Source organism: Nothoprocta perdicaria, unplaced genomic scaffold, assembly GCF_003342845.1.
Source record: "Nothoprocta perdicaria isolate Ctin4 unplaced genomic scaffold, notPer1 scaffold_121, whole genome shotgun sequence".
NCBI lineage: Eukaryota > Metazoa > Chordata > Aves > Tinamiformes > Tinamidae > Nothoprocta > Nothoprocta perdicaria.
In genome coordinates, this window is record NW_020454328.1 from 453278 (window position 1) to 467706 (window position 14429).

The window sequence follows — 14429 nt, forward strand, 5'->3', positions numbered from 1 at the left end:
CCGATACCACCAATCCGGTACCGCCGGACTGGTACCGCCAGGCCGGTACCACCGGGCCGGCACCCCAGCCCGGTACCACCAATCCGGTACCCCCGAGGTCCGGCATCCCCAACAACGGCGCCCCCAGCTCGGCATCTCCAGACCCGACACCCCCAGCCCGGCACCCTCTAGTACCAGCCCCCTCCACCCACCAGCACCCCCAAGCCTCGGCAGCCCCCAGCACCGACAGCCTCCATGCCCCCCGCAGCCCCCGCCCCGGGCCCCCCTGCATCCTGACAGTCCGGCACCCGCCCTGCAGCCCGCAGCCTGCACCCAGCACCAATCCTTCCTCTGACCTCTGCACTCCCGCACCCCACGACGATCCATCGCCTGCTCCTCTCCCCCCTGCACTGCCCCGTCATCTCTGCCGCTTCTCCCCTGCACCTCTGCCCCCTGCGCCCCCTCCTCTACCCCCTGCGCCCTTGAACCCCTCATCCCCCCCGCTGCACCTCCCGCACTCCCTCCTCCGCACCCCCAGCACCCCCCTGCCACCCCTGCATCCCAGTCCCTACCACCGCCCCCCTCCCCGCGTCCCCTTGCACCCGAGCCCCACCTTCACACTGCACCTTCTCCACCACCCCTGCACCCCCAGAGTGCCCAGTGCTCCCTTCAACTGCAACACTCCTCCCCTTACACCCCCCATTGCAACACCCCTTCTTCCTCCAGCGCCCTGCACCCCCAGCACCCCCCCATTTCTCCCAGAACCTCTCCCAGTGCCCCCCCTCCATCACCCCAGTGTCCCACCTCTCCCAGAGCCCCCACTCATCACTCAGCCCCCGGCACCCCCAACACCCCCACTCCATCCCTCAGCCCCCATCTCCTCGCTCCCCCAGCACCCCTTGCCCTAGCACCCCGGGGACCCCCCTCCGCAGCGCCCCCCACGCCCCTCTCCCCGCCGCGGCGCCCCCAGGACGGCGATCGCGCTGCCCCGCGGGGCCGTCCCGCCCGGGGGGGCTCGGGGGGGCCGCCAGCTCGCGGCTCGCAGCTGTTGCTGTTGACAGCTCTGCCCCGGAGCCTCCGGCGGAGCGGGGCAGCGGTGACTAAGCACTTTGGGCATTTCTACTATTATTATTTTATTCTACCAGCCCCCCCGCCCCCTTCAAGTGGGGCCTTCCCTCTTCCCCTTCCTCCCCCCCGCCTTCCCTCCTCATCCTCGCGGCCGCCCCCGCGCGGAGCCGGGCGCGGCGGGGAGGGCCGAGGGGTTCCCCCTTCCGGCGGCGCGGGAGCCCCGGCCCGGCCGCTCCAGAGCGCGGCGGGCGGCGGGCCGAGGCGGAGCGGGGCCGGGCGCGGAGCGGCGCCGGGGCCGCGCTCGCCGCCCCCGCCGCCGGTGGGGCGGGCGCGATGCCCGTGCGCCGGGGCCATGTGGCCCCCCAGAACACCTACCTGGACACCATCATCCGCAAATTTGAAGGGCAAAGTGAGTACCGAGCTCCGGGCGCTCCCCAAACTCCCCGGGGGGGCGGCAGGGCGGGCGCAGGTGTTGGGACGGGGAGAACAAGGTGCCTCTACCACCCCTGTGTGGGGGCAGAGGGGTGGGCGACAGCCAGGCGAGGTCCCCGACGGTGTTTATGGAGCAGGAGCTGCAAGGGACAAGCTGTCCCTGCCCCTCGGGTCCCCCTTGTCCAGCTCTGGGCTGCGAGACCCCAGCCCCAGGCAGCCTCCCCCGCCCGATTCCACCTCCCTCCCCCCAGCACTGGCAGAGGGTCCCTGGGGGCGCAGGGACAGGGAAGTCCCAGGGCGGCAGCGCGGGTGGGAGACGGGCGCCCGCCAGCGCAGACGGGCGCTCTGCCTATTTGCCTTCAACTCCGCGCCGAGGCAGCCGTCCCCGGTGAGACGTTGCCATTTGCTGTTGCTCCAAGTAATCCCTTTATATGAATTTTTTGGCTGGTTTTAGTGTCAAATATAGCAAAGAGTTTGCGTGCCTCGGGGAGCTGGGGGGTTCGCGGGCGGCTGCYTGGGGGCTGCGGGGCGGCCGCGGCGGCGGCTCTGCCTCAGCTCGAGCTTTCGCTGCACCCCACGGGGCTCGGATTGTCCTTGTGTGACTGGGGACATCAGGAAGGGAGTGGGGGGACAGGGTCCCCCTGTCTGCTGTGCCCTGGGGAGTGGAGGAGGGGTGCAGGRGGCTGCACGTCCCCCTCCCCAAGCTCCTGGTTTGTCTCCAAGTTTGCCGGGCGGGCGAACGGCCCGGGCGGATCTGGCAGTGAGCGACGTGACCCCGGGAACGGGAAGTGAGAAAAACTGTCCCTGGTTCCTATCAGTCTCCAGGGGAAGCGGCGTCTGGGGAGCAGCAGGGGCAGGCGGCAGAGCCTCCCCCCRCGCCCGCGCCTCCCTGCCCGCTCCCCGCGCGGGCCTGGGGGCCGTGACGGACACGGGCCAGGCGGCCGCCCGCCCAAAGGGCCCCCGCACCCCCGCCGCAGCCTGGCCACCCAACAGGTGCTGSCCCAGATGCTGCTCCCRCCCCCGCTTGCAGGCGCTGCTGCCGTCCTGCAGCTCCCGGGGGTGCAACTGGCGCCCTGCAAGTGCCCCCCCTCCTTTGGAGCCCCCAGCCCCGTGTTTCTCCCTGGAGCTTTGTGCTCATGCAACCTCAGCTCCCCATGGCTGCACCCTGAGCCCCGGATACTGCAGGGTAGGGGCAAATCTGCAAGGGGGGTGGGTGCAGAAAGCGACAATGGGGCAAACCCTCCCACAAGGAATTCTCTCTTGGTCATGGTCTTGGTCACATCTCTTTGGATCAGCGTAGCCAGCCCCGGGGCGGTGGAACTGCGGTGAATGCCACCGTGCTGCGTTGGGTCCCTGCCCCATCGTGCTGGGGCTGGCGGTGCCACATTTCCATCGCGGATGGCAAGGGCATCCTCCAAGGAGCGGCTTTGGCGGAGGGGCATCTCCTGCGCGCCCTCTTCCAGCTGGCAGGGCCATGTGGGCAAAGTGAAGCCGGCAGAGGAGGGRCATTTGGAAAGGCTTCAACGTGATGTTTTGCTTGTTTTTCTGCCCCTCTTCCTTTGGGAAAATCCCTTTCCSTCCTGCTTGGCAAAGGGAAGAGCGAGGTGTGCGGGAGGGGAGTCCCCTCAAAGCCGCCCTGGCGCAGTGGCGAGCATTGGTTTGGCCCACTGCAGCTTGGCCATTTCTCCCTGGCTCTCAGCACGGTGGATTTCCTCCCCTGATGTTGGACATGTCACCAAGCAGGCACAGGCTGGTGCCGCAGCCCCCCGTGCTGCCCCCAGAGGGTTTCTGCCTCCCCCGCTCAGTGCTGCAGAGCCTGGGAGCACTGGTTGTACTGGGAGAAGCTCCTCCAGGGCCGACAGCCGCAGGGACTCAGGAGGACGCTAGGGAGAGGGGGATCCGGGAATCCATCCCTGGAGCCTGCTGGTGTGTGCCGTGGCCGGGAGGAGCAGGAGGCTTCTGGAGTCCTTGCGAGGCCAGCGCTCGGCCCCGGCGCGGCCGGGGCTCTGGCACGAACGCGCTGCAGATGCCATTCCTGGGTAATCCAGGAGATTAATTGGGGTCTGTGCTCRGAGGCAGCTTCCAAATGGACCCTCGCAGCTTTGCCCTGCCCCTGGCTGCAGCCCAGAGCAGATGCCAAGTCCCGGGAGAGGCAGAGGGTTCCGGGCAGCCGCTGCCCCATTGTGCCTGCACCCGGGCACCGTGCTCTGCAACCGGCTAGATTATACCCAAGGCAGGAGATGCCGTGCGTGCTCCAGTGCCGATTCCGGCCACTCCAGCTGGGAACAGAGCCCTTGCTCTGCAGAGCTGCAGGTTGCAGGCGGGTCCTTCCCCACATCCTCTGTCTCTGCTCCTCATGGAGCAGGGGAGCCCGTCGCGGCGCCGTTGGCCTTGGCCTCRCAGCTTCCCAACAAAGAGCCCAGCCGAAGCTGCCCAAGAATTGATCATCCCCAGCCTGGGCACAGGATCCTGCAGGCTCTGTTATTTCTTAAAAATAATGCACACGACAGGACAAGGGCGTCGCTCCCTGCCTCAGTTTCCCCTCTTGTCTCTTTTGCACTTATGTGGGCACATGTGCCACCAAGACCAGCCAGGTCCTGCTTCCAGCGTCAGCCCCAAGGCACAATTATCCTGTGAAGAAATAGGAGGAGGATCATTAGCTTGATGGGTTTTAGCCTGGCTTCCCATGGAAACCAAGCGCTGTCTGCTCTTACCTCTTTCAGTCAAATTTGACCAAGGGTAGAAGGTCTCCAAGGTAACTTAGGTCCCTGATAAGTGCCCCGAGGAAAGGACAGGGGCTCCGGACCTCTTCCCTCTCCCAGAAGGGCTTTTCAGGGAAAGTCTGCAGATGAGTTCCCTCCTACTAAACAGCAGTGAATCCACATCTGCAAGCAGGATCCCAGAGCCCTCCAGGCTCTCTGCACTCACCCCTTCCCACCCTGCCTTCTCAGTCATCTACCACRCCATGGTGGCCCTTCCCAGGGCTCAGGTGGCATCTAGAGAACAGGGCCATCTGCACAGTGGGACCCTCGCTCAGGTTTCTCCTGTTGCCAGACACTGATTCTGGTGAAATTGAGAGAATTTCCGCCCCTCATTCCCAACTGAAATGAGCTCCGTGGTGCGGAGGACCCAACTTGGGCTCCCCTCCAGAGACTGAGAACCAAGGCTAGTCCTTGAACCACCACCAAGATCATGACGTCCCCCTTACAGTGTCCTATCACAGGTGACACCATGGGGCTGCTGGGGCTGCCCCACTGTCCCCAGGAGCKCACCCCGCCTCCTAAACCTCCCTTCTGCTGCACCCCTGTAGATCGCAAGTTCCTCATCGCCAATGCGCAGATGGAGAACTGTGCCATCATCTACTGCAACGACGGCTTCTGCGAGATGTTCGGCTACTCGCGGGTGGAGGTGATGCAGCGGCCATGCACCTGCGACTTCCTCACGGGGCCCGACACCACCAAGAACTCCATCGCGCAGCTCACGCAGGCCTTGCTGGGCTCCGAGGAGTGCAAGCTGGAGATCCTCTACTACCGCAAAGACAGTAAGGGCTGCGGCTCGGTCACTYGGAGCAGGGTGAGCTGGTGGGGGGCTGTGGTCGTGCATCCTGCCCCTCCATGGGCATTTGCTGGATGCAAAGCCACTGCTGGATGGGGACCCGATGCCACTGCTRTGTCATGGTTTCACTCCGGGTGCTGGGGTTTGGATGGAGGGTGGTGGGAGCAGGGTCAACACTCAGAGGCTCCTCCTGGGTGGACCCGTCTCTGCACTCATCAGGTTATGCGGGAGCTCTCATGCAACGGAAAGTGTTGAGGGACCACTTGGGAATTGGCCCCTTCATGAGTCTTTGGCTTGTTGACAGCCCCTGCCCCTGGACACAAATCAGGCTTATCCAAGGGGTCCATAACCATGAGCAAAGCTCATGCAGGAGGTCTGCAGAGGTGCTTGGGTTCAGGCGTGGCTCTACTGGTCACCTTCAGCATGAGMCACGTCCCATCGCTCGCCTGCCTGGGGAAGCCTCGCCAAGCAGCTGAGAGCTGCTCCCTTGAATTAGAGGGGCCCAACCGTGCTAGCTGCAAGTCGGCAGCGCTGAGCAAGCCCGGTCCATCCAGTACCAGGCTCCTCATACTGGGTTAGGTCATCCCATAGGAGCAAGGAGGCAGCTCCGGGCTCCCTCGTGGCGCTCCGGCGCTGGCCAGGTGGCTGCCAGCAGCCGCGCTGAGTTTCCATCAGGCAGGATGTGGCTTGTGCGTGCACAGATGGAATTATGTTAAGATGAAAATGAAGCTTTGATAGAAAATACCAGTGATTAGTTCTAATACTGCAGGAAGCTAAATAAATATTTAGTGCCTGATGCTGCAAAGCAGCAGCATCCAGGGCTCCCACCAGCACCAGACATGGGGCGAACCCGGTAGATGAAGTACTCACTAGAGGACAAAAATATATATTATGTATTTTGTATTTTGAACCTGCGACGCCTCCTCATTGCTTTAGATCCAACGGACAGGGAACTCGGCCAGGCTAAACCCGGCAGGGCACAGGGAGGAAAAGATGCAAGAAAAACAGTTGGAAACGAAAGGAGAGAAAAGGCACCAGGGCTGGCTCCCGGCCAGCAGCCTATCTCCGGGGCTGGGGCCCAGGTGTCCTGGCCTCGCTCCCGGCTCCCTATCTCCCGGGCTGGTGTCCAGGTGCTGCTCTGTGTGTCCCGGGCTGTAGTGCTGGGCGTTAACCCMCCGCGTTAACCCAGATCCCCTCTGCCCGGGCGCGAGCCGGGCCGTCCCGGCCRGGGCAACGCGGCACTCAACGGGTGAGCCGGTAGGAGCCGGGATGCAGCGTCATCCTCCGGCCACTCGGCCCCGAGGAGCAGCTGGACGGGGCCCAGCGGCGCTGGGGAGGCGCGAGACGAGGACACGCGCTGCACCCGAACCCGGCTCGCGGCCACACTCGGCCTCTGCACAGGGAGACCTCCCCGGCCGCGTGGCTGGGGGCTTCGGGGCCACCGGGATCCCATTCCCATCCCTCTCCATGACCGTCCTGGAGCCCGGCTCGGCGGGAGCTGGAGCAGGAGGATGTCTGGATTGCAAAGGGAGCAGGACCYGCGTCCTCATGTGTCCTTGGGCAGCAGCAGTTCCTGGATTGCTGGATTGCAGGATGCTCCTTCCTCCCCTCGGAGCCCCGCTCTTCCCCGAGGCCCCAGGAACAGCTCAGTGCAGCTTGGAGCTGCTTGCTTTTTTTTTTTTYCYTTTYYTTWWTTTTTTKKWWTWAAAAAAAAAAAAAAAAAAGCCTAGAAGAAAGCCCTTCATGTCTATTTTTAAAACCCAGCCCCACTAGCAATATGCTTTCCAATTGTCTCCCCCCAGCACTCAGCCTGCGACCGCTCAGCCCATTATAAATGGGTCTTATCGGCAAAGAAAAGGCCTTCGCATTACAGGGAGCTGCCGCTTAATTAGACCACGGAGGCTCCGAACCTTCCTGGCCTCCTTTTCATAGCGGCGTCACCAATCTCCAGCCCCGACCTGCTGTTTATTACTGCGGTATTCCCGGCGCCGCAGCGTGCGCGGTTGTTCCCTCGCTTTTGCGGTGTGCCGGAGACGAAACGCCGCCGGGAAGCTGCCCGCTGGAGCCTCCCGACCGCTTCCAGCAGAGCCCGGGAGCCGCCGGAGGGATCGGGAGCTCTGGCCGGAAGGGGCACCCATGGGTGGCCCTGGTGGGAAGGGTCCGATGCTTGAGCGGACGGCATGTCCTCAGGGAAAGCATCTCTGCCAGGAACGGCCGGGGTCCGGAGCTGGAGCCCAGGGTCCCTCTCCCGCTTCCTGCTCTGTCCCGCTAGGGCAAGGAGGACCCCGGCACTTGCAAAGGGGGGTGGGATGTAACAAATGGCACCCTGGGGACCAACAGGGCCCTCAWACGGTCCAGGGAGGCCGAGCTGGAGTAACTCCAGGGTGTCATTTACCTGGTTTATCCCTCACGCTAAAAGGAGCCCCAGGGGTTTCCTYGGATGGAGACCCAGCCACATCCCACCGGGCGTCCCAGCCGTCATCCCGTTCCCTCCACGTTCCCCCCCACCGTGTGCGTGACTCCGTAGGGCCACCCAGCACTCCGGGGAGCCCAAAACAGCGCCCTGAACCGGGGCCAATAAACAAAGCCCCGGGGCAGGGCGGCCGCCAGCCGGGCGCAGCCTGGAGCGCAGCTGCAGCTCGTGGGCCCTGATCCCCCCCTTCCCAAGCCGAGGGATCAGGCCAAAGTTAATTTCCTTACAAGATGCTCGACAGCTGGGCCCGCCCGCGGGGTTAATTATGGGTTGGGGCACTGGAGGCAGCTCCGTCCACAGGCACCGGCGCGGGGGCGCCAGCCACGGCCGCGTGTCCCAGCCCTGCAGCAGACACCGTTTCATTTAAATCTGCGCCCRTTTGGTGCCTGTGAGTAGCGGGAGTCGGCTCCCAAGGCAGACACAGCTCGTGTGCCATCCCTAGGGACGGGGGTTAGTGCTTGGATTGGCCCAGCAAACTCGTTGCACTGGTGCTTTAATCCAGAATTCCAACCCCATCCTGGTGGGAAACGGAAGGAGGAGTGAGGGTCACAGGGGGACTGGGAACACTGGTGGAGTCTGGGTCCCATATGGCACCGCATGGTGTGCCCAGCCCCAGGTGCATCCCCAGGCGTATCCCACCACCCGYGGTCAGGGGAGGCATCCGGGACAGGGACAACTCGGTCCAAGGGATAACGTGGCCCAGGGGGCCACCAGCAGCGCCCGCGCCACTGGGGTGGCCAAGCCGGTGCAGGGCCGAGCRGCCTCCTCGGTGTCAGGGGATCCGTGGCCAGACAGCAGCACCCCCAGACTCGACTTTTATAAAAACCTGAGGGCTTTAAGCTGAGCTGGGGCAGTCGGATTTGCTTGAAAAGGTTGGGCTGAAGAGAGCAGGGCTGAGACTCGGGAAGGGGGCACCGAGTCAGGACCCATAAACGTTGCCCCCTCCCTGCAAGCAATGCTCACGAGGAGGCTCTTCCCCCAAATCCTGCGCGGCCGCAGCTTGCTGCAGAGCCGAGCGCTGCTCCCCGTGTCCTCACACCCCTCTTGAGGATGGACACACATCTCCTGGAGCCGAGTGCTGCTCCCCACGTCCTCGCACCCCTCTTGAGGATGGACATGCATCTCTCGGTGCCTCCAAGCACCCCGGGCCACATAGGGGTCTTCACTCCCCTCGCATCCCTGGACGCTCCTGCTTTTTTCCCTTCCCTATCACTCGTGAGGGACGAGCTCCCAGCTCGCAGCAGAATTCCTGATGTTAGTCACTAGCACAGGGCTTACATCCAGCTCYGTTACTTAATAAGGTCATGGGAGCRCTGGGGGTGCAGCRGGAGTGGCGGGRCCCGCTCTGCATCCCGCAGATCCAAGACTTTCCGTGCGGGAAAGATTCCACCGTGGTGTCCTGGCTCTGGATCTCACAGYGCTAAAGGTGCATCCACGGGATCCTGCATTCCAGGATCCCAGGGACAAGTTTCTAGCACATCCAGGAGCGATTCCCGCGCTTGCCCTTCCCGCGCATCCCCTGGGATCCCGGCACAGGGGCTCCGCGCCCACCAGGACCACATACCCGGCATCCCCCCGCCCCCCCGTGCCCTTGGCAGCCCCCTGCCCCAGTCCCTTAGGTAACAGCCCCCAGATTTAGCCGCTCTGCCATGAGACTCTGCAGATTAAATTCCCTGCCTGGGGGAGGGCGGGCTCGGGAAGAGCTCCCAGGGCAGATTAATACCTTGTTGGGGCTTTTTTAATATTCATAACAATAGTGGCTTTTGTCCTGCTCATGGAAACCCCCGTGTCCCCTTGATTAGTTTGATGTTGATGATACAGAGGCATTAGCTGCTGGGATAAGAGGTCTGGCGAGGGCAGGGCCGCCCACCGGGCGCTTTTTAATGTTATTAAACACTCGCTTTTATCAAGGTCAGGGGACAAGGTGGCCCCGGACATCCCAGATGGCCACACACATGTCGGGCCAGCCCTGGCTGCCATTCCTGGGCGGGAACGGAGGGAAAATCCATCACTGGATGGCGCTTCAGGATGCTACCCGAGCCCGGGAAGGGAAAATCCATCCCAGGAGAGCCAGGCTGCGGCCAGGCGGGCAGCATCCCAGGGGAGAGCAGGAGGGAGCCCAGGCACCGCGCACCCAGTGGATTCCTGATTCCTGCAGCAGCTCCACCAGCCCCGGGGACAAGCAGAGGCCACCACRTCCCCCAGCTGCTCCCCTGCGCCCCAAGTCGCTGCCAGGGCCTGAACATCCCGGGATGTTCACACGAGAGACCCTCCAGAAGCTGGAGGGCATTGGATGGATGGGGTCAGCGGAGCTGAACAGCTGAGGGGAAGAGGCAGCCTCGTGGACGGGGCCGTCAGGGAGCGAGAGAGGGACRACGTGTGGCCCGGGGTCCCTTCCAGGGCTGCCTTGGACCCCTAGGACATGTCGGCAGCCAAACCCGGCCCCGGGAGCGCCCCACACATCCCACCCGGCAGGGATCACCCCAGGCACCGGCTCCCTCCAAGGCCAGGCCGCTTCCCAGCTGCTCCCTGTATCCCTTCGGACTGGCCGCAACCCGGCCCAGCTGGGGGCTGCCGTTAACCCTTCCCCTGCCACGCGTCCCACCACCATCCGGCTCCCAGCAGCCGGTCCCACCTCCACAGGGAGCCCTGAACCCGCTGCAGGGACCCCGGGACAAGAGGCACGGAGGAGGGCGGAGAAGGGGCCTCGTTTCTTCCCCGTGTGGCACCCACGGCAGCGCCGGAGCGCCCAGGCTCCCCTCCCAGAGGGCTTTATCCCGGGCGCATCCCCACGCGCCTCCTCCCGCCGATGCTTTTAAGTGGATTTCCTCCCCGTGCGGTGAACAAGGATGAAATGAAGCAAGCGGGGAATAATCCCGGCCGCCTGGCTCTTTAACCGGATTTGCCCGTATCCATGTCCTGCCCGGGCGGGCGTGCGCGCGCCCCGCTGACGTCACGGCGGATTTTGAAGTTCCCCGCTGCCGGCCATCTGCTCCTGATTACGGGAGGCCCCGGCCTCTTGGAAACAGCGCCCGGAGCAGCCGGCAGCGCCCTTCGCCCCGGCCCCCGCTGCCCTCGGCTGCRCGAGATAAGGGATGCCTCCTGGGCAAGAATTCCCCTGCAAAGCGGCTCTTTTCCTTTGCATGAGTTTTCCTGCCTCCCCATCATCCCAAAAACGAGAAGGGGAAAGGCCAGCACTTCTGGGAGGATGGTGGATGGCGTCTCTTCATGCAAAAGTGTTTTGGACCCAGGGCCAGGCTGGGGGTTGGGATGCGGGTGCAGGAGGCAGCCAAAATCAGACCCCGCACCTACCTCATGACGGCACAACAATCAGCTCGGTTGCAAACAACCCCTTAGGGAGGTAACACTTCTGTTGCAAGGCTGAAATGCACGAATAGAAATGAAAAAAAAAAAAAAAAGAAATAATAGTAAATAAATCAAGATGCAATTCCTAGTGAGTATTATGCAGAGAGCCAACCCTCCCAAGGGCTCAGGCTTTCCCAGTGCTCCCTTCCCACAGGGAGGAATTGCACCCAGACGCTTAAACAGCTCCCCTTGGGTCAAAGCTGGGGAGTGCAGCCGGGGGGCGGCAGGGACCGGCAGCCCCTGAGCCCTGTCTCTGCTCCGCGCAGCCTCCTGCTTCCGCTGCCTGGTGGACGTGGTGCCGGTGAAGAACGAGGAAGGCGTCGTCATCATGTTCATCCTCAACTTCGAGGACCTGGCGCAGCTGGTGGCCAAGAGCGCGGGGCGCAGCCTGCACCACCGGCTCTCGCAGAGCTGGCGCTCGGGTGAGTGCCGGCGGGCGCGGGGCGCACCGGGGACCGGGGCTCGCCTTGGCCTGGGGGCGTCCTGCACCGTGCTGCGGGGGAGCAGGGGCCCAGCACCGTTTGCCCGAGCTCCAAGGAGCTCTGCAAACCCCTTAATCCCGTGGGATCCATGGCGGGAGCCACGCGCTCCGGCGCCTGCTCGGCCTCCTCCCTGGGGCGCAGAGCACTCCTGCGGTGCCCTGATCCGGCACAACAGCGGCGTGGCAAGGGGCTCTGGAGCCTTGCAGCCCCCTGCCCTGCGCTGCTGCAGGCGGCTCCCGCCTCAGGGTGCMCCGGGCTGGGACACGGAGGGTCCCCACGGGGCACCCGCTGGGTGCTGGGGGCAGTGGGTGGTGGCACCCATAGTGCCGAGAGGTCCCTGCTCTGCGGTGGGGAGGCTGTCGAGCCTCGCAGTGGCCGTGCCCGCCGCGAGCCTCCGCTCTGGGAGRGTTTGCAGGGACTTGGCAAGGCGGAGGACACACAGACCCCCGTTTTAGGGACGCATGAAGAGTATTTGGATGCTAAGAGACGCAGTCGGCCTGCCCCAGCAATGCGCTTCGCTGCCCTACTTTGAGTGAGGCTGAAATACAAGGGTCCAGGCCACTGCGGGGGACCAGGCCAGGCCTGTCCCCCCATGCCACCGCGTGTGGCGGTGCTGGGGACACACTGGGACAGACCGGGACCTTCTGCCAGGCGCAGCTGTTGGGCTGGTGCTTCAGCAGGAGCTTAAATGCATTAAATGCATTCACCCTCAGCGTGTGTGTCTGTGCCAGAGCCACAGAGGGGTTGGCATTCGTGGCCTCGTGTGCCCGGGGAGACGCGTGTGGACGGACAGCTGGCTTGTGCATGTGTTGTCCCGGCTGTGAAGCAGTGCGTTTGCTCCCTTTGGTGCATTGCTGTAATATCAGTTAGCATCTCCTTGAGCACGAGTGTGAATGAGCCGCGCAGCACACCCGCAGTGCCGGCGTGGCTGGCGCCAGCCCCGCAGCTGCCGGGGCGTCGTGGCCCGCGAGGCGCGTGATCCTCGCTCGGGCGCGCTCGGCCGCGGGCGCTGCCCTGCAGAGTGGCACTTAGTGCCGTCCTGCTCCATGCTGCATTGCAGACCCCAGGGAGGGCTGCTCRCGTGCCAGGGGCGAGCCCTGGGGGCAGAAACGCCACCGTTGCCTGTGTGACCTCCTGATGTTCCCTTGGGCGTTGGGTTTCCCAAGGGTGTTTCTTCACCCAGCCGCAGGCGGAGGCTTGGCTGGTGCCCGGCTCGTTGGGGCACGTTGGCCAAGGGGGCCCGGTCTTGGCTCGGGCTCCGGGCGCCTGCCAGGGCTGTGGGCTTGGGTTGTCCTGGCCAAGGTGCGAGGCCAGGAGATGCCTCCTTCCTCATCAGAGAGACGGGAGCTTCCTGTAGCACTTGGGTTATGCATTAAGGCTAAGTGAAAGGAGGCAAATCCTGCCAAAAATGAACAGCAACTCAAAATGCCACTTTCTGTCRTGGAAAAGGATGCATTTCGAGAGATCATGTAGCTCCCCCACATCCTAGGATCTCTTCTCTGGGCCATCARGGGATATTATTGCTAATAGGGGACCAAGGCATAAGGAAAGTCAGCCAAAGTATCACCTAACGTCGGATTAACGCCACTTAGTGTTTAATGTGGGGTGAAGCTGAGCTAAGCAAGGGATTTTGGTGGCTGGCTCGCGGCCCTGCGCCTGCGGGACCCTGCCGAGCCAGGGAAGGGCGGCCCTCGCTCGTGCCCGGGTGGGCTGTCCCAGGTGGAGCGTGCGGGCAGCTCTGCCGAGACCAGGAGCACGGCCCAGGGTGGGAGCAGGAGGCCCAAAGCGGGAGGAGGCCGGTGAGCGCGTGCTGCTGCTTGAGCTGCTGGAGTCCACGTGGAGGCCGCTGCCTCCCCGGCGGGTCAGCCTGGTCGCACACGAGGCCCTTTGTCACCGGGGCTCATGGCCACAGACCTGGCGTCTCGCTCTGGGTCCTGCTGCGGGGCATGTCCAAGCAGACGGGGGGTTCTGGGGGTTCCTCTCCCAGCCCGACTCCTTCTCCCTACCCTTCCTTGCTCCCGTCTTGCCCTGGGCCAAGCTCTTCTCTCCGAGTCCTGCTTGCCTTAGCTGACCTCTCCCCCAGCCTCCCCACTTGGGCAAGGGAGATCCGCAGGGCCATGGCTTGAGCTAAGCAGAGGTCCTTGGAGCTTCTCCTTCCTCTTTCCCACCCAGACATGGTGCCTACAYGCAGCCCTACGGTCCTTGTCCTGTTTCGGTGTCTGCTCCACACAGTTGTCCCACACTCAGGGCTCCCATTTYGCCCCTTGCTCTCAGCCCTGCTCCGCCTGCCCTCTCTTCGTGCCATTAACCCAGGTGCTTCCCTTGTCATCGGTCCCCGCAGCTCTGATGATGTGTCCTCATCCTCACCAGGGYGGCAGTGCGGACAGGGCCACATCAGCCTTCGTCCCAGCATCCCCTCACCTCAAATCCAGAATAACTTCAGGAACAGCAACAGCAAAATGCTAGAAATACATTTTTAAATGCTTTATAAACTTACAAGCTGTTTTTTATTTTTTCCCCAAGTCCCACCAAGGAGATTTAGAGGCTCGGTTTCCTTCAGGTCCAAATCCCTTAAGTGGCTTTAACCTCTTTAACTAGTTTAAACATCTTCTGCACCTTTCCATCTTGCATCTGMTACCGTAGGCGACAGCTCCGGCGCGGTGGTGCCTTCAGCTGAGCCAGGATCCCCTTGAGTGGCAGTGGTCGAGCCGGCAGGAGCCCTGAGGCAGCATGAGGAGGGCGAGATTGCTGGASGAGGAAGGGACACGAGACGCAAGTGTCCCCCGTGCTGGACAGGAGTGGGAAAGGAGCTGCGTGCGTGGCAGGGTGCGGGGGTTCTCCGCCGGGCTCGGCTCCATGTGGTGTTTTTGGAGTCGTGACAGCCGTGGGGAGGAGAGGAGCCCAAGCAGCCGCACACTGGAGGTGCTGTGGGGTCTGCTCTGCTCCCCGAATCGCAGCCAGGCTGCGGGCCGGCCCGGGCGGGCAAGCGGCCCTCGGGGAGAGCGGGGCTCCCGCTGCCCAAGCTCCCTGCCCTGCGCTGGAGCTGCCGCGTCTGCGGCGTGTGGCACGGCCCC

General features: G+C 63.7%; 1 protein-coding gene across 1 annotated transcript in view; it reads left to right on the forward strand.

Moving 5' to 3' along the window:
• Window positions 1-1380: 1380 nt before the first annotated feature.
• Window positions 1381-14429, forward strand: part of KCNH6 (potassium voltage-gated channel subfamily H member 6) — a 28586-nt gene continuing 15537 nt past the window's right edge. Inside the window, exons 1-3 of the mRNA XM_026054467.1 lie at window positions 1381-1456; window positions 4790-5020; window positions 11140-11295. Of these exons, the coding sequence (XP_025910252.1) occupies window positions 1381-1456; window positions 4790-5020; window positions 11140-11295 (463 nt within the window). The remainder of the gene's footprint in view (window positions 1457-4789; window positions 5021-11139; window positions 11296-14429) is intronic.